The 24,447-nt window shown below is 35.4% G+C and overlaps 2 protein-coding genes across 2 annotated transcripts in view; both read left to right on the top strand.

Moving 5' to 3' along the window:
• LOC111624278 (multidrug resistance-associated protein 4-like) overlaps positions 1-13,080 on the top strand; it is a 33,941-nt gene extending 20,861 nt beyond the window's left edge. Inside the window, exons 4-8 of the mRNA XM_023367090.1 lie at positions 433-522; positions 10,237-10,400; positions 12,210-12,335; positions 12,630-12,879; positions 13,002-13,080. Coding sequence (XP_023222858.1) covers positions 433-522; positions 10,237-10,400; positions 12,210-12,335; positions 12,630-12,879; positions 13,002-13,064 — 693 coding nt within the window. The 3' untranslated portion in view covers positions 13,065-13,080. The remainder of the gene's footprint in view (positions 1-432; positions 523-10,236; positions 10,401-12,209; positions 12,336-12,629; positions 12,880-13,001) is intronic.
• A 2,633-nt stretch (positions 13,081-15,713) lies between these two features.
• On the top strand, positions 15,714-24,242 carry LOC111624277 (multidrug resistance-associated protein 4-like). The gene is made up of 5 exons (XM_023367089.1): positions 15,714-15,902; positions 21,397-21,560; positions 23,372-23,497; positions 23,792-24,041; positions 24,164-24,242. The coding sequence occupies exons 1-5, from the start codon at positions 15,714-15,716 to the stop codon at positions 24,224-24,226; spliced, it is 792 nt and encodes a 263-aa protein (XP_023222857.1). The 3' UTR covers positions 24,227-24,242.
• Positions 24,243-24,447: the final 205 nt, after the last annotated feature.

Below are 24,447 nucleotides of genomic sequence, written 5' to 3'. Positions count from 1 at the left end.
TTCTACTTCGTTTGGATGACATAGTAGAGTCTCTCAAGTCTCCGTAGATATGACAAACACAGAAATAAATAACGCAAAATAAATTGTAGCTATGTGTGGATTCCGCGCGACACATCCGAACATGTAAGCTGAACAACAGTGTGGGGGGAGTGAGTAATCAAGGGTTGCATGGCGCTCAAACAAAAGACAAATCGACGAGATTTGAAAATCGCGTAACTCCGGGTTCGCGTAAGTCGGGGTAGCGTAAGTCGGGGTATTACTGTATATACTAAATTGAATAATTTGAATAATTTAAAAATTGGATTTATTTTTTTGTTCAGAAACCTTAATTAAATATTAAAATAAAAAGACCTGTTTAAATTAACTTTTTATTGAAACTTATAATAAAATTGTTTAAAGTTATATTATTTTATATAAAACTTTTCTATGCAGGCAATTAGGTTGAGTCCTTCATCTCTAGAAAAATCGAATGTAGGACAAATGGTAAATCTTCTAGCAAACGATGTCAGCAAGTTTCTAAGTGTAAGTTGAAAACAAAGTTCTAAAGTATGGGTCCCCAAACATTTTATCCCTTCGACACATTCATAGAATATTTGCCTTCTTATAGACCCCCAGATTAAGTATTTAACAAAAACATTAAATCATTTTTTGCATTTCTGATGTTAAGCAATAAGAAGACCTGCATAACAACCCTACGAAAGAATTTATAGTTCCCATATCTTATAAAATCCACCCAATATCATTAACAGAAAAAAATTTTCTACTGATTAATAATCTTAAAAAATAATAGCAAAATTATGGATAGATGGAAATTTGCCTATATTTCTTAATTAAATCGTACGTGTCATAATACGTAAAATAATCTACACAATTATCTTTGAAAACATAACATAAATTATATTGGACGAAAAAAACCTCTTACTGTCATTCTGCGACTACTAATGAATACCTTAAAAATATGTTAACATGCCTTTTTATTAAAATAGTTGATATTAGTGGGAGGACATGTCTGAAGAGAAGCAGCAAGTTTCTCTTCAGACATATTCGGTAAGTTTTAGTCGCAAATCACCGCAGTTTTCCAAGTTCAATCTGTTCCTGTGTTCTGCCAAAATTGCATTCGTGTGGCTAAAACCAGCTTCACTCATGTACGACGTTGAGAATGCAAGTAAGAAAGGTTCGGTTTCTGCTCTGAGCTTGGGATATTTAGTGGCAATATTGTTATTGCTCCAAAATTGACCGAAGTTTTTGTTTTTAAACAAATCTTTAGCTTCGAGATCTACACATATTTCAGTCAGTTTATCTTCTAAGCCAGGTTCACTACCTTCATTATCTGTTTTTACATCAAATGGATTAGCAAACCATTCGGGTACATGCATATTCTCCAAGTCTTCGAAACGTGTTTTAAAGTCTTCTTTTAATTTATCAAGATGTTTAATATATATCTTGAAATTACGGTTGGAAATCTTTTCATTTTCTTTTAGTACTCGCAAGCTTGAAAAATATTTAAAATCGGATCGTGCCGGTGAAGATTTAAATAGCTCCATTTTTACTTGAATGGCCATTTTTTCCTTGCAAACGCTTCTGTACTATATTAAATTTCGAATAAACGTCTGCCAAATAGAACAGATGGTTCTTGCACTGTTTTAACTGGTCACATAGCGATGGATCCACAATCCTAAGAAACTCTTCAGCTGTCGTACAAGTCAACAAGCCTCTGCAAATTATCACCTTACCTCAGTGTGCAAAAGTAATTGGTTGAAACTTTCATTATTTTCTTCATATAACTTCGCACAGTCTGGAATTGAGAGGATGAGCTTTAATTTTATTTATTAACCTGATGCACACTTTTAGAGTATCATGAAGCTCGCCATTCAGTTTTTTGGCTACAAGACGCTGTCTGTGTAGGACACAGTGAACTGTACTTTAAGAACCATTTTCTTCAGAAAGACGAAAAATCCTTTTTTATGATATTTTTGAAACCGTGCCAGTAATCTCTGTAATTCAAACACAAATTATTTATTGTATTTATACAGACACTTGGCAAATTACAGTATTAAATTTTATTTAGTTGATACGTGTTCTTATTTATACACGTTTCGGGCATTTCTTGCCTCTATTCAGCCAACTAAAATAAAAGTTCACAAGTTACAACAGTATAAACAAACATATAAGGTCATGTTATTTTAAAAACATACCTTTTTATCCTCTGTAAAATCTTCTGAAAAATCCTCTGTAACGGCCTACCATAGCAGATGCACCGTCGGTAGCTACTGTAGTAATATTCCCGAAAGGACTGCTGGTGTTTGTTCGAATAATCTTGCAAACATAAAAATTGTCTCACCTTTTGAATCAGTTTCAAGATACTTAGCAAATAGAAATTCATCAACAGTGTCTTTCAGGGATGGGCTATGAAACCTAACATAAGCAATGAGAAGATTTGAACTTCCGAAAGTTGATTCGTCAAGTTGAATAGCAAATTTACAATGCTGGAGCTGAGAGGTCAAAGTTCTTTCCACATCATTGGCCATTTCCTTAATACTCGCTGCACAGTACAGTATTTGCACTTTATGGTATGCATTTTAAAACTAGTTGAGAGCCTTTCTTCATAACATTTTTAATTGCATCTTTTATAACTGGTATTATTATCTCTTCACCAATAGTATAAGGTTTTCCTTTCTTTGCTATATTAAGAGAGATGCTGTAGGATGTCTTCAGTCCTCCTCATCTATCAAGATGACTTCAAATAAGTATTCAAATTTGGCAGAACTCTCAATTTCTCTTTTAGTATTTTGAAATACTCAAATTCTTTGTTTTTCTTATCAGAATGGATCCTTTCAAAGTGGTCTTTCATTTTCGCTGACTTCATAGCATCACTGCTGAGAGTTTTTTCACATAATAAGCACATAGGAATACAGTAGTTTCATTAGCAAACGATGGCACAAAACATATTTTAAATACTCCTGTGAATATTGTCTGCATTTCTTCTTAGCATTGGTAGCTGACATTGTGGGTATTAAACTCAGATTTTTAATATGAAAAACACAATACGTTTGCTGCACAACAAAACAGCAGCAGTAAGAGAGACAACTTTCTCTAACATGAGGTATAAAGAACTGCCTGTTTATTCTCAGAGTGCAGGTTGCCACCTTTTGCTAAGAATAGATGTTTAGAATTAAAAGGAATTATAATTATTCTAGACTATTAAACTAAAGATATTAATAAATGTACGTGATTTTTTTCATATGAACATAATGATAATTTGATTTTTGGTAAATAATATCGCCTGACTGACCTATATTGCAGTGAGACAGTTTACGTAAACAAGATGGCGATGGTAAAGGATTAAAGCGGCGTAGGCTAAGGCAAAACTGAAGTTATAACTAGGGTAGTCACTAATGTTGATCATATCAGTATTTCAATTTTTATTAGAATATTCTATTTTTTTCCTAGACAGTTTAATTGATCTTCTTTGGTATTAATCGACCCCATTTCGACCCTCGTGAATTAATCGACCCCTGGAGAACTCTTATCGACCACTTTGGAAACCCCTAATTTACACTGATGATTTGGGTGAAGATGTGGGTGCCACTTTTGTAGTTTACTCTGACTTAGGCTGCGAGCTTCACAACACGTGCTTTTGTCTAGGTACACACTGCTAGGTAGACGTCATGCACAGGCGGAAACTTTAGCTATTTATAATAGCTCAATTCACATTACACGTAGGAAGGACAAAAACACCTCTTTCACTATCGCATTTATTCTGACAGTAGAGTAGCTTCAGGTTAAGTTCTTCGTGGCAGCCCAGCGACTGCGCAAAAAGAATCTTTGTACGCGCTTCAAACTCGCGAGCGACTTCTGTCCAGAGTGGATACTTGCTGTTTTCAAGATGGCAGCGTGAAGACGAATGCTATTACGGAAAATATGACAAGCATTAAAAGTAAATTTGAAAGGTAAATGTTATCACTATCTAGATACAGAACAAATATAAAGAATCTTTATAGAATAATAAATTAAAAAACATTTTATTTTTAAAACCGTTATATTTATAGTCTACAAGATCAGAAATTATTAAATTACGTAAAAGATTATTAATTTTAAAGTACATAAAACATACGAAGGCTATTTTTTAAATAAGGTCCGTTCTTTAATAACAAAAATATTGTAAATATCATAAAAAAATATTTTTTCCCATATTCTACATACTTTTTTCTACTTTTCTACCTAATTTCTATTTTTGTTGAAACGTTTGTCATACCGCTGAACAATTTTTTGTATTCCGACTTCAAAGAAATCTGCCGTATGTGACAAAGCCGAATCCATGACTGCAGTTTTCACTTCTTCATCGTCGTTGAACCGTTGGCCACCAAAAAACTTCTTTAAGCATCGAAGCAAATGATAATCACTGGGTGCACGGTCTGGACTGTAAGGTGGATGATCCAGTCGTTCCCATCCAAAAGAACTGATTAGACCTTGTGTTTGTGCAGAAACATGTGACCTTGCATTGCCATGGAGCAACATCAAACCGGAAGATAGTAGACCACCCCGCATGTTTTGTAAGGCACACCAGAATTTTCTCAAGGTCATGCAATATGTATTAGAATTGATTGTTGTGCCTCTCGACATAAAATCCACTAACAAAATCCCTTTCCTGTCCCAAAAGACAGTTGCCATAATTTTTCGTGCTGAAATGGACTGTTTGGCTTTGATTGGCGAAGATGTGTGTCGCCATTCCATTGACTGTTGCTTGGACTTAAAAGTCATGTGAAACATCCAAGTCTCATCTCCTGTAACGATGTAGTCCAACAATTTATCTCCTTCCTGATCATATTGAGTAAAAAACGATAAAGCACTGCCCAATTTTTTTGCTTTGTGATCGTGAGAAAGCAGTTTTAGAACCCATCGAGAACACAAATTTCTACAATTCAGTTTCTCCAAAACAATGGTATACAAAACTGATTTTAAATCTGTGGAAATTCAATTCATAACATTGAAATCGTGAATCGTCGGTCCTCTCGAACTTTGTTATCCATATCACAAACCAAATGTTCAGAAATCAGAGAAGGTCGGCCAGAGGTGGCTCATCATGCACGTTAACTCACCTGCCCTTGAACATTCTCACCCACTTTCGAACTTTACTGTCACTCATAGCATTATCACATCATTAGCAAGCACTTCACAAATCTGACGATGAATTTTCACTGCTGCCAAGTTTCTTGCACTCAAGAATCGAATAACAGATCGTATCTCATAGTCGGCAAATGACTCATTTTTTTTAAACATTATAAACTTTTACAGCTCAGCACGTAGACAGATGATACGCGCTGCAAATGGTATCTAAACGCGTGCAAAGCATGCTCGGAGCAGATGCACATACGCACTGCCGCAATCGCTCGTTATTCTTACTCTCATTCACAAATAGACCTTATTTAAAAAATAGCCTTCATATATACACAATTTATTTATTATTCGGTTTTTTTATTTACAAAATCAGCCACCATTTTTTTTCGGAAACGCTAGCAGTAGAAGCAGTGATAAAAAATGCTTGGTAGCTGCTTCCTCCACGTGCGTGTAGAAGCGTCATCTGGCGGTTGCTGCAAGCTAAACGCCGTTACTCTGGACAAGCACATTTGCTTGAATTAGTTTGTCCGCTCCGCTTAGAAGCGCGTTTACGCCCGCGGTCATTGGACGCTACCACGTAGGGCGTAACCTTACACAGGATTGCAATGTCTGATAGCCGCTTAAAACTCTCGAAAGGATTGCAGTAAATGAAGGAAATGAAGATGAAAATATTCTGGAAGTAAATAGTTCCAGTGGTAATAAAATTTGTCATGAGATGAAGTGAGAACTGGTCAGTGAGATTGGTACTCACAGCCTTGAAGAGAAGGTTTAAGCCTCTAAAAGGAGTAACAGTCCAGCTGCCAAAATGAAAGAGTAGAGTTTCCCGTTGAAAAGGTAGGGTTCCTGGAAGACGATGACATCAGCGTCGTACTTCTCGATAGTATTTATCAGGAGAAAAAAAGGGTTTTTGCCATTTTGAAGGTTAATTTGCAGAATTTTGAAACAATTATCAGACTGTGTGGTGATAGTGGAGGCGTTAGTAGCCATAATTAATTAAACTAACAGTGTTAAACTCGACTTTATTTGTTGTGGAGCACTGTGGATCAATGGCATTGTGATTTGTCCTCAGTTGCCTTTCCACTGATTGCCCCTTGTCCGCATTCTTACAGTTGTAAAAAGCCGATTTCAAGGGTCAAACACTATTTGTGCTGCGAAAAAAAGCCTAGGGATTGATCGGAATGTCTTTAATGATGCTGGAGGCAAATATGATACATGTTGTTACGAAACCTTTTATTTTTTACATAAAATAACTTTACAAACAAAACAGTCTGCTTTGAAGATTGGGCGACTGAGTGCAATGACCGTCGATTTTGTAGCATCGCTGGACCGTTGATGGTGGCGGTAATGTCTAAACCCCGGAGCTGAAACAACGTAGAGAGATGACGTGCTTAGTTAAGCACGTCATCTCTCTATTTTTTAAATAACGTAGAGTGATGACGTGCTTAACTAAGCACGTCATTACTCTACGTGAGTTCTTGGATATCGGGATGAGTCAGGACAATCCAGAGAGGATGCGACACAGACCAGGCTTAAATACACTAGGCGAAAATCGGCATTTTGAATTTGAGATTTAGGGTTTTTATAAGATTTTTCCGTCGAATCTCCTTTTGATTGGTCCCGTATCTCTTTCCTCGCTTCCCGATTGGTCTCCTTTTTGTATATCTAGGTAAAACCCAGACTCGTTTGGGTCACGAGAAAGGTCTGCTTCGTGGCATCTGTCCGATTCCTTTTGACGACTCTGACTAGAGTTTGTTGATAAAGCTATATTCTGTGCATTCAAAATTTAGCCTGTTGATTCCATTTCTGTGAATTTTTGGATTTTGATGACCATACGTAATATTTTTTTTTCTAACCGTCTATACCGTTTCGACTTTTAACCTAGATCGATTGTTTATGAGCGTGCGTGTCAGAATTCTAATCTTCCCTGGCCGACATTCCACCTGATCCGTTACGTCATTCGTCTTTGCGTATGTTTTAACTACAGCTTTTTATTTTCTTCTGCTCTTCCTTAAATAACTAACATGGCCTTTACTCAGACTTGACAGTAGTTTTTCCCTTTAATTAACATGTAAAAATTAAGTTTTAGTTTCGACCTGTTCTGAAACCTCACACAATTGATGCAACTTGTCAAGGCGCTGGCAGTCATGGAACCAATGCTGTTTGGCACAGCGACTGCATCTAAGCTCCCCCGGGCAATCCTTTGCATGGTGATTATATCCACGGCAGTTGTACCAGTGGACGACCAGAATATAATTGTATGCTTTAATTGGCCATTAGTCGCTGATACATGGTGAGTCAATAATAATCATGTGTCTGCAGTTTTCCTTCTTTCTCCATGTTTCTAGGGTTGTACTGATTCTGGTACAGGATAGAAATTCTTCTTTCCCTATTACTTGAAGGATTCATTTTGATCGTACGCACAAGAAAGTATTTCACTGTCTTTGATTAAGTTGGGGACTTTTGACAGAATTATCCTCGGCTGTCTCCCATTGAAGATGGTTCATTTAATTTTATTTTTAATGCTATCGATGTTGTTGATAGCCGTTGCCAGTTTTTCGTTTTCCTCATGAGTGCCCACTCTCAAACAGAGGCCGTCATTTTTAATTTCTCTGAGACATAACACTTACTTGAAGCTGCTGTGGTTTGATATTCTTCATAATGTTTTTTTTATCTTTTTGTAGTCCGATTTGGATTTGCTTTTATTGTCCCCCTTAATGTAAATGAGGACAGCGTTGCTTTCGATCGTTTCCTCTTTGTCAAGCTTCTTATCAAGGCTCTGTTTGATAACTTTAGTGGTGATGTTCGGTCGTATGTTGTTGTTTTTATTGACCACGGCAGCGTAGGAAATTTTATCAGCCTCTCTATCACTAGGCCAAGAATCGGCCTATAGTTTCGTGCGGAGTTCTTGTAGGATCCCGAAGGTATGGCCAAAACACACGTGTAACTGAAACACCCTGTCTCTGATCTCTTTCCTATCTTCGCTTTTCGGGTTTGAACGGCAGGACTCTGGTAGGAGGTCCAAAATCCTGCCTAAAGGTCCATTTACACACAACAGTAACCTGCCGGCACAGTGCAGTGAATTTTTGTCTGTGGGAAATCGTTAACCTAGTTTTAAACTACCCTGTCCAGACTCTGTCCAGACACAGCCACTGTCACAGCACTGTGCAGTGGCAGTGGCGTGACCGTATCTATTTGATTTATCTCATTCGAAATACATGGACATTGAGTACAAAATGAATATTTTCACTGTTTTTTTTAATAAAATATGATATGCATGTTTGGACATTCGAAAATGTTCAAAAAGTATAGATTCGTCATTTCAATTTTTTATAAAGAGTATGAAACTCCCATTCTGTTGATATTTTTTTTGTCAATGCTTGATGTACCCACTTGCGATGCTTTGTTGATCGCATTTATTTTTCTTTTTTATCCAAACATATACGGGATATTCCAATTTTCAACGCGAGTGTTGAGTGTTGAAGTCAAGAATTTGACGTCATCAACGACGTTCCAACTCGAGTACGAATTGCTTAGTTACCATAATTCCATTTTCAGCAAGATGGATTCCATTCAAATGTCTTACCAATTACGCACAATTCATTGGAAAGTAGCAGTCAACATATCTGTTGAGTGCGGAGTGTGTTGAGACAGCGTTGACAACAGCGCCACTTTAACGTTGAAAAAAGGAACGACTTTTAACGAACGTTGAGATCAGTGCTGAGTCAGCGTAGAAAATTGGAATGTCCTGATAGCTATCATAGCCTATTTATTTTCAGAAAAGTCCATAACCACACACTAACAGCAGGATCAAGTCACTATTATGTGTAAATACTTGTCCCTGTGCCGTGCTCGACGTCACTGTCACCAAACGGTCACTGTGCCGGCACGCCATTGCTGTGTGTAAATGGACCCTAAATGAGTGGTGGTGTCTTTGAGAATACTTTCCTCCAGTGATTAGACGACAACGATCAAATCGGGACGTAGTTTAGCTTCCACGAGGTCCGGACGGTCAGTAATTCAGAATCGGATGGTTCCAAAATAACGAGATAAAGACCAATAATAAGTTCAATAAATGACAAATCGAATGATTTTTAACACTAACGCGATCATTCAGTAGCAACGCAAGGATCAACCAAACAAGCGACTGAATTAGGGTCAGTTAGGGGATCCGGTTAGCAAGAGGCCAGGTCTAAGATTTTTGTTCTCCCGAAAGATATCGAACGCGATAACTCTAAAAGTAATCGACGTAGACAAACGAAGCTTTAACAGAATAGGTATATTAAAGCCCTCTATCTGGTGTATAAAAATCACAGCGGATGGCCTAATAGATCGGCCAAAAATACGGCCAAAATTTGGCCAGTAACAGTTGTGATATTCCACGAAATAAATAACGGAACATCACGAGAAACACATTGTACAAACCACGTTGATATAACGAGGAAAACTACAGATCGATGTTAAACCAAAAGCGCTTACAGCCGGAGAAATAGTTGTCCGCATATCCACAACATAATTTGTTTATGTAAAGCTGGACAATCGGAAATTTTTTATGCCAATTATTAACAGTCGAATCCACTCTCTGTCGATTACACTTACGAGTTTCTCCGAATTCTGATTTTCGAATAATCGTCCGTTTTCACGTGGGAATGGATTAAAACTTATATCGGGCTTCCGTATGATTTTGGAATTCAATTCAAAATCTTTGTTTTTTCCTATTGCTATTCATCTTTACTTCCGACAATACACAAGGAGGATTCAAACGACTCAGATAAAATACTTTTGTTTTTAAACACCAGAGGGTGAACATCCGGTAAAAAATGCGAATACACGGTTCACAAAAAGTGATGCAAAAACGCAAAGTATCCTTCGCTAGAGCTAATAAAACAACCTAGGTTTTTGAAGCAATGAAAAATGAATAAAAAACTTGTCTTATATGCGAGTAAATACTGTCGATCATGCAACTTAATATGTTTATCGTATATTTTATAATTTCCAAAATAAATCGATTAAATTATACATTAATTGTAATAGTTTAGAGTAGTTATAAATGTTATAGTAGTTATAATAGCAAATTGATAGATATTTTATACATATCTAACATTTTTATTTTTATTACAGAGTCTTTACAGTGTTTCATATTTAGTTACAACGCCTTTCCTCATCATTACAACCATAGCGATATTGTGGCAATATTACGGATGGACTATTCTAGTTGGATATTCGGTGATATTTCTCTTCATTCCTATACAATTAGCTTTGGGTAAACTATATTCGAAACTGAGGTAATTATTTATTTAAATTATGCAATTGTATAATTCTGTATCTATAAATAAAACAAAAAATAATGCAGTATTTAGTAACAGTTCATTTCAATGCTCGCGTACATGTGACCCATGCAATTTTCCTGCGAATTTTACTTAGAAATTTAGTCCTAGGGAGACTTTAAAATTGCAGCGTTTGCTTTTTGTTTTTGAATTAAATTACTCAAAAATAAATATAAGCGCATTTTCTCTGACTCATGAATAAACCATGCAATAAAATTCTAAGGCCACCTGCTATTCATAATCTTTTGTGTTACAAACACGTGTTATAACATTCTAATTATAGTATTTGAATTTCATTTAATGAAAAGTCTTTACTAACAGTTTTATGACTTGATAAATTATTTGTAAAAAAATTACAGGCAAAAAGTAAAACCAAAGCGGAAAAAAAATTTTAAGAGCACTCCATGGTTGCATTTTTTTCATTGAAATTATAATTCGGCGTCTGCATTATGTAAATTTTTAGGCTTGAGTGACTATGAAAAGGTTTAACTTGATGCTCTGGCTAGCCCTAGCTGATCCACTCATGTTACAGCTAATGAAATTCAGACGTCAACGACTGCCATGGCCATGACTTATGATTAGTATTCAATGAAATATATCTAACGGAAAAACTAATCCCACGGCTTCTAAAAAGCTTGGTTTTTCTCACAAATGCGAAAAATCGGTAGTCACCCGATCAACGGGAATCGAAAAACTGAGTTTTGTCAAATTAAAGCTGAATTAGGGCCCAAGTGACATTCGAGAACTGTCCTCCGAACGTTTTAAGAAACACACCAACCAGAGTACGGCAAAAGAAAGGGCAAACCACCTTTGACATCAAGGTGGATGGAGCAACGTTTAGAGTTTAGCAGATGGAAAATGGCATAGGCTGAAAAATGGTCTTCAGTTATCTACAGCGATTAAAAGAGATTCAATATGGATAGACCGAGCTATCGACGATACTGGAGAGACACACTAGCTAAGAAATGGAGACGTACTTGAAGCGGCAACTTTGTGCTGGATCCATGATTATTTGAGCTGCTGTTTCATGGTGCAGAAAAACTGACATCGTGATTGTTGATGGTCACAAGAAGGCTACAGAGTACCAGCAAATGCGTCAATAGCGTCTCCTTTCAGTTGTAGACCTTGGGGACGAAAAATAGATATTTCAACAAGATACCACATTTGTTCACTTGACTAGGAGCTCCCTAATATGGTTTATAAATCACAATTTTCACGTTATTCCGTGGCTTCAAAGAAGTCCTTATGTTAATCGGATTGAAATCCTCTGGTCACAGCTTTCCAGGATGGTTTGTGATGTTTCTTGGCAATTTCAAAAGACCAGTTCACTCGCGATCGCCATTAATTTGCTTGGTTCAAGTGCTCATTTCCTCAGTCCGAAATATTTGAATGTATTTTAAATAAAGGAATAAAACTATGTTTTAAAATACAATTTATAAACGAAAATTATTAGAAAAATTGACTAAAAGTTATCAAAAAATCATTTACTTGTCATTTCGTATTCATAAATCATTTCATCGAACATTAGTAACCACGCATTAATTTAATTGTATTATTCTTGCATTATAACAAGTAGAGCAGAATCATTCAAATCACCACTAAAAAATAGATATTCAATCTATTCTGCATCACTAGTTATATTTTGCAACAGGTAATTTTAAAAACTCTACTGAATATTTACAAATAAAATATAATTAGTAACTAAATGTTGATTAAATAATTATATATTTTTTCTATTTGTATTTAAAACATAATTTTTTATGATAGATTACAAGCAGCTATATTGGGAGATGAAAGATTGAACCTGTTGAACGAAATAATTGCTGATATGAAATTGATTAAAATGTACACCTGGGAATTGCCATATTCTGCATTACTTAAAAAAATCAGAGTGTAAGTGGATTCAAATATAGTAAAACCTGTCTAAAAGCGAACAGGAATAAAAAGAATCTAGCAAAAGAAAAAATTTACAAAATGAAATGTTTTTCTATAAGAAAAGGAACTGTAAAAAAAATGGAAACCTGCCCAATCAATAGGAAGAGAATTTGATGTGGTTCTAATTTACACAGATTTTACTGCAGTTCTACGATGTTAATTTGAATTAAAAACTCATATTATTAAGTAATAAATTTAATAAGTACTTTCAAATTTATCCGGTATATTTTAATTAATTGTTTATATTTGCAGGAACGAAATGAAAAAAGTTCGATTGTTTTTATATGCAAAGGGAATGTCGTCAATGTTGGCTTATCCTATATCAAAATTATTTACTTCCCTTGCATATCTTGCATTCTTTTTTAATGGAGGACAATTAAATGCCGAAATTGCATTTATCACTATGACTGTTTCTTTGTACATCTTTATGAGCACTGTTAGCTTGTTTTCACAAGCAATAAATAATTTTGCAGAAATTTTGGTTTCACTGAAGCGACTTCAGGTAATGTGTTCTTTTCATATATTGTTATCGTAAATATGTAGGCCTATATATTATACAATATTAATGTTGATGTTATTCTACAGTGTTAATACTTAATCTAAAAAATTATTATTTTAAATTAGAATTACAAGTACAGGAACTTGCTTATCAAATGGCGTGGCGTGACATTTGATGTGTTTCTGTAAGAAGCCAACTTCCAGGGCAATCAGTTAATTGTGCGTCTGTGATAGTCTAGGGTGTATTCGTATTCGATTGTTCAATAAGGCAGTAAAAACTGTAGATTTCTCTAAATATATTTTTAATATCACAAATACAGTACATTCTGAATCGCTAACCATGATATAAGGGCTAAAATTAAAAATAAAATTATAAAAACACACTTGATGAAATAAAGTGTGGTGGATATACATACCTAGTTCAAAATATTTTCAATTGTATGAATATACTTTTAAAGAAAATTATATTTAAATATAGCTTTGTAAAGAAACGAACATAAAAATAACAAAATATTCTTTACTTTTTAAAGCTTAAAACAATCCACTTAGTCAAACAGCTCTCTACAAGTGGCTCATGGATGGAATCAGAGACTGTCCTGGAAAGTGTGCAGTGTGTGCATGCACGCGGGCTGCCAAATCCCGAGGGGCCTGATACTGGTCAATGTCAAATGCCTCTTTGTCTCTTCACTAGTATACCTCAAAGGACGCAACAGGGTTGATCTAAATTTTAAACGTTTCTCACCGTAGCTGTAAAAATCTACATATGCTAAATATTTATAGATTAATAGATTGTCCGTCATTTCTTTTCTAACTTATTCGTTTTAGGACATAGTGTCCTTGGAAATTTTCAAAATTTATAACTTTTCAGTCACTGTCATTGAATTGGAAAAATATTTCTTTATTACATCTAATATTACGAAGAGATTGGTACTGTACTCAGCTAGAGATTGGTTCAGTTAACCTTTTGTTTAAGTAAAATTACGGCTCTTTGAGTAAGGTTTTATTTATGTTCCTAATTCCCTAATCTCTTAATTATTTAACTACTTCTTAAGTAGAAATAAGTTGAAACCGGTTACTTTGTACTTGAATATTTGTTGTCTTGAGAAAATAGTGGAAAGAATTTTTTTATGACAACGGAATAAATTTTATTATCAAAATTTTTATGATAAATCGTAAAATTAAGGAAAAACAATTTTAGACGGTTTTTTGTACTTTGTGCATCTCATTCATTACATTTAGTTGTAAATGATGCTGCCAAAGTAACAGTTAATTTTTTAACATTGTACAAGGATTGTACACGTTTTTTTTCATTTCCTTATAGACGGGCATACTAAATCGTAATATCACAAGTTTAACATTGAAATCTGTAAGTAATACAAGATGGGCAAGCAGAATAAAAGCAGAATAAATATATCAAATTTTTTAATGGATTTTTTAAAAACTCCTGTCAACTATACAGAACTATCATAAAAACATATCAGTAAATTCCTATCGGTTGGGTTAAGTTATAAATCTACTCACAATTCATATTATGGGGAGAGTGCGGCCAAATATCTAGTACACAAAGGCTATCATCCTAGAACCAGTCCTGGATTGAATCATTGGAAGTGTTATACGATATTTTGTTGCTCTGTATGGCGCATGCACACGCACAAATGCGTATAATATGGCTGCTTTACACAATTCAGATATTTTCGCCATGGAAGGTGTCCTGTATTGGACAATACTTTTAGGGGCGGCACTTTTAGCGAGCGGCAAAATTTCACAATAAATAATAATAATATCTTGTAAAAATTTGAACCATTTCATTTCATATTTTTGTCGCAGCTACGATTCGGACCGATTGAAATGAGCACGGAACTTTTCATTATTTATTTTGTGACGAAACTGAATTTTGTCTTTTAAATTGAGATACGGGACGGCGAAATTTTCCTCCACCCTGGGCGGCTGACATCCACGCTATGCCACTGAATACAGCGCCACTTAAATTAGAATATACAATAACAATCTTATCGTTTTTTACATGTAGTATAGAAATTTGTAATAGGATACAGCGGTTATAATAAAATATTAATTTTAATTAATTCAAAGTACGTTAAAATATGAAAATAATTGCACAATATGTATTTATATTTTAGAATATACAAGGGAAGCAGCGTTTCCACCGCTTCCAAGGACGGCACGCCACTGCTGCCTATTACAAAACCCGAATAAAAAATTAATCTGTTAATTAGACTTAATTGAGCTGCGATTTGAATAAGTTGTAGACCTATAAATTCTCTTTGTCTGTCTGTTGTCTGTTCATCTGTAATTACAAGAACGGAGTTAGACAAATGAACGACGGAAATAGATGTTAACACCATTGCGACAGCAGGCCCAGTATAACTATATAGGAACCTCTACTGCAAAGGAACGTCCAATGAAATTCAATTCAAATCTTTTTTCCTTAAACGTGTTAGATAGATGACCGGCACGACTCTATTGTTAAAGGAAAAGTATTGTGAGAATACGGACAAGGGTCAAGGCCCTCTAATCGTCAGATCCTTTGGACCCGCTCACTTTGTCACTGGATGCCTTATTCTAACAGAATCCGAGTGGTAAAAGTCTGTGTGTGGTTCAGTTGTGCATAGTCAATAAATACTAGACTAAGAAGGTCATATAATATAAAAATGAACAATTTTATCAAAGAAGACCAAATTAATAAGGACACATAATAAAACAACAAAACATAAAACATATGTCTAATCTATGACTATAATCAGTATTAGAGAGAGATTACAATCAATTGAAACCAATAATACCTCTCTCAAAGGGTAGAGTTTCTCTCCTGTAGGGAGCATGACTTTATGGACAGCCTGTTGGGGTTTGGAGAGGGACTATCTTCTTCTATGCATGGCCATGTCCCGAACTCCCCGAGTAATACAACACTCGGCCTTTTTATTCAGATTTTCGACCAATGATCGTAATCGAAAAACTTCATCTGAAGGAATGAGTCGTTGTGTCATTCAGACAGATGTTTTGAAAAATGTAAGATCAGGGGGTGGTGGAAGGAAGCGAAACATCCTCATTTCTCAATAAAGGTTGCATTATAGAGCTTGTTTTCATAATGTTGAAGTTTTGTAACCTTTTTTGGTTTAAAATTTTAATAAAATTTTTAACAAATGTAACTTAACGTGTATTGATATAGAGTGCAAATTATGCAAATTAGATGGGTACCNCGTAATCGAAAAACTTCATCTGAAGGAATGAGTCGTTGTGTCATTCAGACAGATGTTTTGAAAAGTGTAAGATCAGGGGGTGGTGGAAGGAAGCGAAACATCCTCATTTCTCAATAAAGGTTGCATTATAGAGCTTGTTTTCATAATGTTGAAGTTTTGTAACCTTTTTTGGTTTAAAATTTTAATAAAATTTTTAACAAATGTAACTTAACGTGTATTGATATAGAGTGCAAATTATGCAAATTAGATGGGTACCATCCAGACTCTCACAGTATGATGTACAGGGGTAAGTCACTGCTAATTTAATGTGAAGAGCATATATTTTAAATTAAATGAATTCAAAATATGATTTAAAATTAGCAGTCCGGAATTGTGACGATCTTTCAATAAATAATTGCTGATTATTATCTATTTTTCCATCCAGGTATAAAAAAATCCAAAGAGACAGCTCGAGTCCGATTCAAATTAATTATGAATGAAATGTTTGCATTTTATTACAAGAGTTGTTTTGTCACACAATGTTTCTATTCGCAATGTATACTGACAAAAACTATCAAAATTACTTTTGACATCAAAGTATAAAAAAATTTTACAGGTTTTCTTTATTTTCNGGTAGCTGCTTCCTCCACGTGCGTGTAGAAGCGTCATCTGGCGGTTGCTGCAAGCTAAACGCCGTTACTCTGGACAAGCACATTTGCTTGAATTAGTTTGTCCGCTCCGCTTAGAAGCGCGTTTACGCCCGCGGTCATTGGACGCTACCACGTAGGGCGTAACCTTACACAGGATTGCAAAGTCTGATAGCCGCTTAAAACTCTCGAAAGGATTGCAGTAAATGAAGGAAATGAAGATGAAAATATTCTGGAAGTAAATAGTTCCAGTGGTAATAAAATTTGTCATGAGATGAAGTGAGAACTGGTCAGTGAGATTGGTACTCACAGCCTTGAAGAGAAGGTTTAAGCCTCTAAAAGGAGTAACAGTCCAGCTGCCAAAATGAAAGAGTAGAGTTTCCCGTTGAAAAGGTAGGGTTCCTGGAAGACGATGACATCAGCGTCGTACTTCTCGATAGTATTTATCAGGAGAAAAAAAGGGTTTTTGCCATTTTGAAGGTTAATTTGCAGAATTTTGAAACAATTATCAGACTGTGTGGTGATAGTGGAGGCGTTAGTAGCCATAATTAATTAAACTAACAGTGTTAAACTCGACTTTATTTGTTGTGGAGCACTGTGGATCAATGGCATTGTGATTTGTCCTCAGTTGCCTTTCCACTGATTGCCCCTTGTCCGCATTCTTACAGTTGTAAAAAGCCGATTTCAAGGGTCAAACACTATTTGTGCTGCGAAAAAAAGCCTAGGGATTGATCGGAATGTCTTTAATGATGCTGGAGGCAAATATGATACATGTTGTTACGAAACCTTTTATTTTTTACATAAAATAACTTTACAAACAAAACAGTCTGCTTTGAAGATTGGGCGACTGAGTGCAATGACCGTCGATTTTGTAGCATCGCTGGACCGTTGATGGTGGCGGTAATGTCTAAACCCCGGAGCTGAAACAACGTAGAGAGATGACGTGCTTAGTTAAGCACGTCATCTCTCTATTTTTTAAATAACGTAGAGTGATGACGTGCTTAACTAAGCACGTCATTACTCTACGTGAGTTCTTGGATATCGGGATGAGTCGGGACAATCCAGAGAGGATGCGACACAGACCAGGCTTAAATACACTAGGCGAAAATCGGCATTTTGAATTTGAGATTTAGGGTTTTTATAAGATTTTTCCGTCGAATCTCCTTTTGATTGGTCCCGTATCTCTTTCCTCGCTTCCCGATTGGTCTCCTTTTTGTATATCTAGGTAAAACCCAGACTCGTTTGGGTCACGAGAAAGGTCTGCTTCGTGGCATCTGTCCGATTCCTTTTGACGACTCTGACTAGAGTTTGTTGATAAAGCTATATTCTGTGCATTCAAAATTTAGCCTGTTGATTCCATTTCTGTGAATTTTTGGATTTTGATGACCATACGTAATATTTTTTTTTCTAACCGTCTATACCGTTTCGACTTTTAACCTAGATCGATTGTTTATGAGCGTGCGTGTCAGAATTCTAATCTTCCCTGGCCGACATTCCACCTGATCCGTTACGTCATTCGTCTTTGCGTATGTTTTAACTACAGCTTTTTATTTTCTTCTGCTCTTCCTTAAATAACTAACATGGCCTTTACTCAGACTTGACAGTAGTTTTTCCCTTTAATTAACATGTAAAAATTAAGTTTTAGTTTCGACCTGTTCTGAAACCTCACACAATTGATGCAACTTGTCAAGGCGCTGGCAGTCATGGAACCAATGCTGTTTGGCACAGCGACTGCATCTAAGCTCCCCCGGGCAATCCTTTGCATGGTGATTATATCCACGGCAGTTGTACCAGTGGACGACCAGAATATAATTGTATGCTTTAATTGGCCATTAGTCGCTGATACATGGTGAGTCAATAATAATCATGTGTCTGCAGTTTTCCTTCTTTCTCCATGTTTCTAGGGTTGTACTGATTCTGGTACAGGATAGAAATTCTTCTTTCCCTATTACTTGAAGGATTCATTTTGATCGTACGCACAAGAAAGTATTTCACTGTCTTTGATTAATTTGGGGACTTTTGACAGAATTATCCTCGGCTGTCTCCCATTGAAGATGGTTCATTTAATTTTATTTTTAATGCTATCGATGTTGTTGATAGCCGTTGCCAGTTTTTCGTTTTCCTCATGAGTGCCCACTCTCAAACAGAGGCCGTCATTTTTAATTTCTCTGAGACATAACACTTACTTGAAGCTGCTGTGGTTTGATATTCTTCATAATGTTTTTTTTATCTTTTTGTAGTCCGATTTGGATTTGCTTTTATTGTCCCCCTTAATGTAAATGAGGACAGCGTTGCTTTCGATCGTTTCCTCTTTGTCAAGCTTCTTATCAAGGCTCTGTTTGATAACTTTAGTGGTGATGTTCGGTCGTATGTTGTTGTTTTTATTGACCACGGCAGCGTAGGAAATTTTATCAGCCTCTCTATCACTAGGCCAAGAATCGGCCTATAGTTTCGTGCGGAGTTCTTGTAGGATCCCGAAGGTATGGCCAAAACACACGTGTAACTGAAACACCCTGTCTCTGATCTCTTTCCTATCTTCGCTTTTCGGGTTTGAACGGCAGGACTCTGGTAGGAGGTCCAAAATCCTGCCTAAAGGTCCATTTACACACAACAGTAACCTGCCGGCACAGTGCAGTGAATTTTTGTCTGTGGGAAATCGTTAACCTAGTTTTAAACTACCCTGTCCAGACTCTGTCCAGACACAGCCACTGTCACAGCACTGTGCAGTGGCAGTGGCGTGACCGTATCTATTTGATTTATCTCATTCGAAATACATGGACATTGAGTACAAAATGAATATTTTCACTGTTTTTTTTAATAAAATATGATATGCATGTTTGGACATTCGAAAATGTTCAAAAAGTATAGATTCGTCATTTCAATTTTTTATAAAGAGTATGAAACTCCCATTCTGTTGATATTTTTTTTGTCAATGCTTGATGTACCCACTTGCGATGCTTTGTTGATCGCATTTATTTTTCTTTTTTATCCAAACATATACGGGATATTCCAATTTTCAACGCGAGTGTTGAGTGTTGAAGTCAAGAATTTGACGTCATCAACGACGTTCCAACTCGAGTACGAATTGCTTAGTTCCCATAATTCCATTTTCAGCAAGATGGATTCCATTCAAATGTCTTACCAATTACGCACAATTCATTGGAAAGTAGCAGTCAACATATCTGTTGAGTGCGGAGTGTGTTGAGACAGCGTTGACAACAGCGCCACTTTAACGTTGAAAAAAGGAACGACTTTTAACGAACGTTGAGATCAGTGCTGAGTCAGCGTAGAAAATTGGAATGTCCTGATAGCTATCATAGCCTATTTATTTTCAGAAAAGTCCATAACCACACACTAACAGCAGGATCAAGTCACTATTATGTGTAAATACTTGTCCCTGTGCCGTGCTCGACGTCACTGTCACCAAACGGTCACTGTGCCGGCACGCCATTGCTGTGTGTAAATGGACCCTAAATGAGTGGTGGTGTCTTTGAGAATACTTTCCTCCAGTGATTAGACGACAACGATCAAATCGGGACGTAGTTTAGCTTCCACGAGGTCCGGACGGTCAGTAATTCAGAATCGGATGGTTCCAAAATAACGAGATAAAGACCAATAATAAGTTCAATAAATGACAAATCGAATGATTTTTAACACTAACGCGATCATTCAGTAGCAACGCAAGGATCAACCAAACAAGCGACTGAATTAGGGTCAGTTAGGGGATCCGGTTAGCAAGAGGCCAGGTCTAAGATTTTTGTTCTCCCGAAAGATATCGAACGCGATAACTCTAAAAGTAATCGACGTAGACAAACGAAGCTTTAACAGAATAGGTATATTAAAGCCCTCTATCTGGTGTATAAAAATCACAGCGGATGGCCTAATAGATCGGCCAAAAATACGGCCAAAATTTGGCCAGTAACAGTTGTGATATTCCACGAAATAAATAACGGAACATCACGAGAAACACATTGTACAAACCACGTTGATATAACGAGGAAAACTACAGATCGATGTTAAACCAAAAGCGCTTACAGCCGGAGAAATAGTTGTCCGCATATCCACAACATAATTTGTTTATGTAAAGCTGGACAATCGGAAATTTTTTATGCCAATTATTAACAGTCGAATCCACTCTCTGTCGATTACACTTACGAGTTTCTCCGAATTCTGATTTTCGAATAATCGTCCGTTTTCACGTGGGAATGGATTAAAACTTATATCGGGCTTCCGTATGATTTTGGAATTCAATTCAAAATCTTTGTTTTTTCCTATTGCTATTCATCTTTACTTCCGACAATACACAAGGAGGATTCAAACGACTCAGATAAAATACTTTTGTTTTTAAACACCAGAGGGTGAACATCCGGTAAAAAATGCGAATACACGGTTCACAAAAAGTGATGCAAAAACGCAAAGTATCCTTCGCTAGAGCTAATAAAACAACCTAGGTTTTTGAAGCAATGAGAAATGAATAAAAAACTTGTCTTATATGCGAGTAAATACTGTCGATCATGCAACTTAATATGTTTATCGTATATTTTATAATTTCCAAAATAAATCGATTAAATTATACATTAATTGTAATAGTTTAGAGTAGTTATAAATGTTATAGTAGTTATAATAGCAAATTGATCGATATTTTATACATATCTAACATTTTTATTTTTATTACAGAGTCTTTACAGTGTTTCATATTTAGTTACAACGCCTTTCCTCATCATTACAACCATAGCGATATTGTGGCAATATTACGGATGGACTATTCTAGTTGGATATTCGGTGATATTTCTCTTCATTCCTATACAATTAGCTTTGGGTAAACTATATTCGAAACTGAGGTAATTATTTATTTAAATTATGCAATTGTATAATTCTGTATCTATAAATAAAACAAAAAATAATGCAGTATTTAGTAACAGTTCATTTCAATGCTCGCGTACATGTGACCCATGCAATTTTCCTGCGAATTTTACTTAGAAATTTAGTCCTAGGGAGACTTTAAAATTGCAGCGTTTGCTTTTTGTTTTTGAATTAAATTACTCAAAAATAAATATAAGCGCATTTTCTCTGACTCATGAATAAACCATGCAATAAAATTCTAAGGCCACCTGCTATTCATAATCTTTTGTGTTACAAACACGTGTTATAACGTTCTAATTATAGTATTTGAATTTCATTTAATGAAAAGTCTTTACTAACAGTTTTATGACTTGATAAATTATTTGTAAAAAAATTACAGGCAAAAAGTAAAACCAAAGCGGAAAAAAAATTTTAAGAGCACTCCTTTATGGTTGCATTTTTTTCATTGAAATTATAATTCGGCGTCTGCATTATGTAAATTTTTAGGCTTGAGTGACTATGAAAAGGTTTAACTTGATGCTCTGGCTAGCCCTAGCTGATCCACTCATGTTACAGCTAATGAAATTCAGACGTCAAAGACTGCCATGGCCATGACTTATGATTAGTATTCAATGAAATATATCTAACGGAAAAACTAATCCCACGGCTTCTAAAAAGCTTGGTTTTTCTCACAAATGCGAAAAATCGGTAGTCACCCGATCAACGGGAATTGAAAAACTGAGTTTTGTCAAATTAAAGCTGAATTAGGGCCCAAGTGACATTCGAGAACTGTCCTCCGAACGTTTTAAGAAACACACCAACCAGAGTACGGCAAAAGAAAGGGCAAACCACCTTTGACATCAAGGTGGATGGAGCAACGTTTAGAGTTTAGCAGATGGAAAATGGCATAGGCTGAAAAATGGTCTTCAGTTATCTACAGCGATTAAAAGAGATTCAATATGGATAGACCGAGCTATCGACGATACTGGAGAGACACACTAGGTAAGAAATGGAGACGTACTTGAAGCGGCAACTTTGTGCTGGATCCATGATTATTTGAGCTGCTGTTTCATGGTGCAGAAAAACTGACATCGTGATTGTTGATGGTCACAAGAAGGCTACAGAGTACCAGCAAATGCGTCAATAGCGTCTCCTTTCAGTTGTAGACCTTGGGGACAAAAATAGATATTTCAACAAGATACCACATTTGTTCACTTGACTAGGAGCTCCCTAATATGGTTTATAAATCACAATTTTCACGTTATTCCGTGGCTTCAAAGAAGTCCTTATGTTAATCGGATTGAAATCCTCTGGTCACAGCTTTCCAGGATGGTTTGTGATGTTTCTTGGCAATTTCAAAAGACCAGTTCACTCGCGATCGCCATTAATTTGCTTGGTTCAAGTGCTCATTTCCTCAGTCCGAAATATTTGAATGTATTTTAAATAAAGGAATAAAACTATGTTTTAAAATACAATTTATAAACGAAAATTATTAGAAAAATTGACTAAAAGTTATCAAAAAATCATTTACTTGTCATTTCGTATTCATAAATCATTTCATCGAACATTAGTAACCACGCATTAATTTAATTGTATTATTCTTGCATTATAACAAGTAGAGCAGAATCATTCAAATCACCACTAAAAAATAGATATTCAATCTATTCTGCATCACTAGTTATATTTTGCAACAGGTAATTTTAAAAACTCTACTGAATATTTACAAATAAAATATAATTAGTAACTAAATGTTGATTAAATAATTATATATTTTTTCTATTTGTATTTAAAACATAATTTTTTATGATAGATTACAAGCAGCTATATTGGGAGATGAAAGATTGAACCTGTTGAACGAAATAATTGCTGATATGAGATTGATTAAAATGTACACCTGGGAATTGCCATATTCTGCATTACTTAAAAAAATCAGAGTGTAAGTGGATTCAAATATAGTAAAACCTGTCTAAAAGCGAACAGGAATAAAAAGAATCTAGCAAAAGAAAAAATTTACAAAATGAAATGTTTTTCTATAAGAAAAGGAACTGTAAAAAAAATGGAAACCTGCCCAATCAATAGGAAGAGAATTTGATGTGGTTCTAATTTACACAGATTTTACTGCAGTTCTACGATGTTAATTTGAATTAAAAACTCATATTATTAAGTAATAAATTTAATAAGTACTTTCAAATTTATCCGGTATATTTTAATTAATTGTTTATATTTGCAGGAACGAAATGAAAAAAGTTCGATTGTTTTTATATGCAAAGGGAATGTCGTCAATGTTGGCTTATCCTATATCAAAATTATTTACTTCCCTTGCATATCTTGCATTCTTTTTTAATGGAGGACAATTAAATGCCGAAATTGCATTTATCACTATGACTGTTTCTTTGTACATCTTTATGAGCACTGTTAGCTTGTTTTCACAAGCAATAAATAATTTTGCAGAAATTTTGGTTTCACTGAAGCGACTTCAGGTAATGTGTTCTTTTCATATATTGTTATCGTAAATATGTAGGCCTATATATTATACAATATTAATGTTGATGTTATTCTACAGTGTTAATACTTAATCTAAAAAATTATTATTTTAAATTAGAATTACAAGTACAGGAACTTGCTTATCAAATGGCGTGGCGTGACATTTGATGTGTTTCTGTAAGAAGCCAACTTCCAGGGCAATCAGTTAATTGTGCGTCTGTGATAGTCTAGGGTGTATTCGTATTCGATTGTTCAATAAGGCAGTAAAAACTGTAGATTTCTCTAAATATATTTTTAATATCACAAATACAGTACATTCTGAATCGCTAACCATGATATAAGGGCTAAAATTAAAAATAAAATTATAAAAACACACTTGATGAAATAAAGTGTGGTGGATAT

The sequence above is a fragment of the Centruroides sculpturatus genome, unplaced genomic scaffold, assembly GCF_000671375.1.
Source record: "Centruroides sculpturatus isolate CEXI.00-Female unplaced genomic scaffold, Cexi_2.0 scaffold242, whole genome shotgun sequence".
Taxonomy (NCBI): Eukaryota; Metazoa; Arthropoda; class Arachnida; order Scorpiones; family Buthidae; genus Centruroides; species Centruroides sculpturatus.
This window is presented reverse-complemented; position numbering and strand designations above follow the sequence as displayed.

What these genes read in the sequence shown, in the direction of transcription:
- LOC111624277 (XM_023367089.1), top strand. Translation starts at nt 15,714, where the DNA reads ATGACTTTATGGACAGCCTGTTGGGGTTTGGAGAGGGACTATCTTCTT. An exon ending in AGACAGATGTTTTGAAAAAT is followed by an intron (nt 15,903 to 21,396) that starts GTAAGATCAGGG and finishes TTTTTATTACAG; the next exon opens with AGTCTTTACAGTGTTTCATA. An exon ending in TTTCACTGAAGCGACTTCAG is followed by an intron (nt 24,042 to 24,163) that starts GTAATGTGTTCT and finishes ATTTTAAATTAG; the next exon opens with AATTACAAGTACAGGAACTT.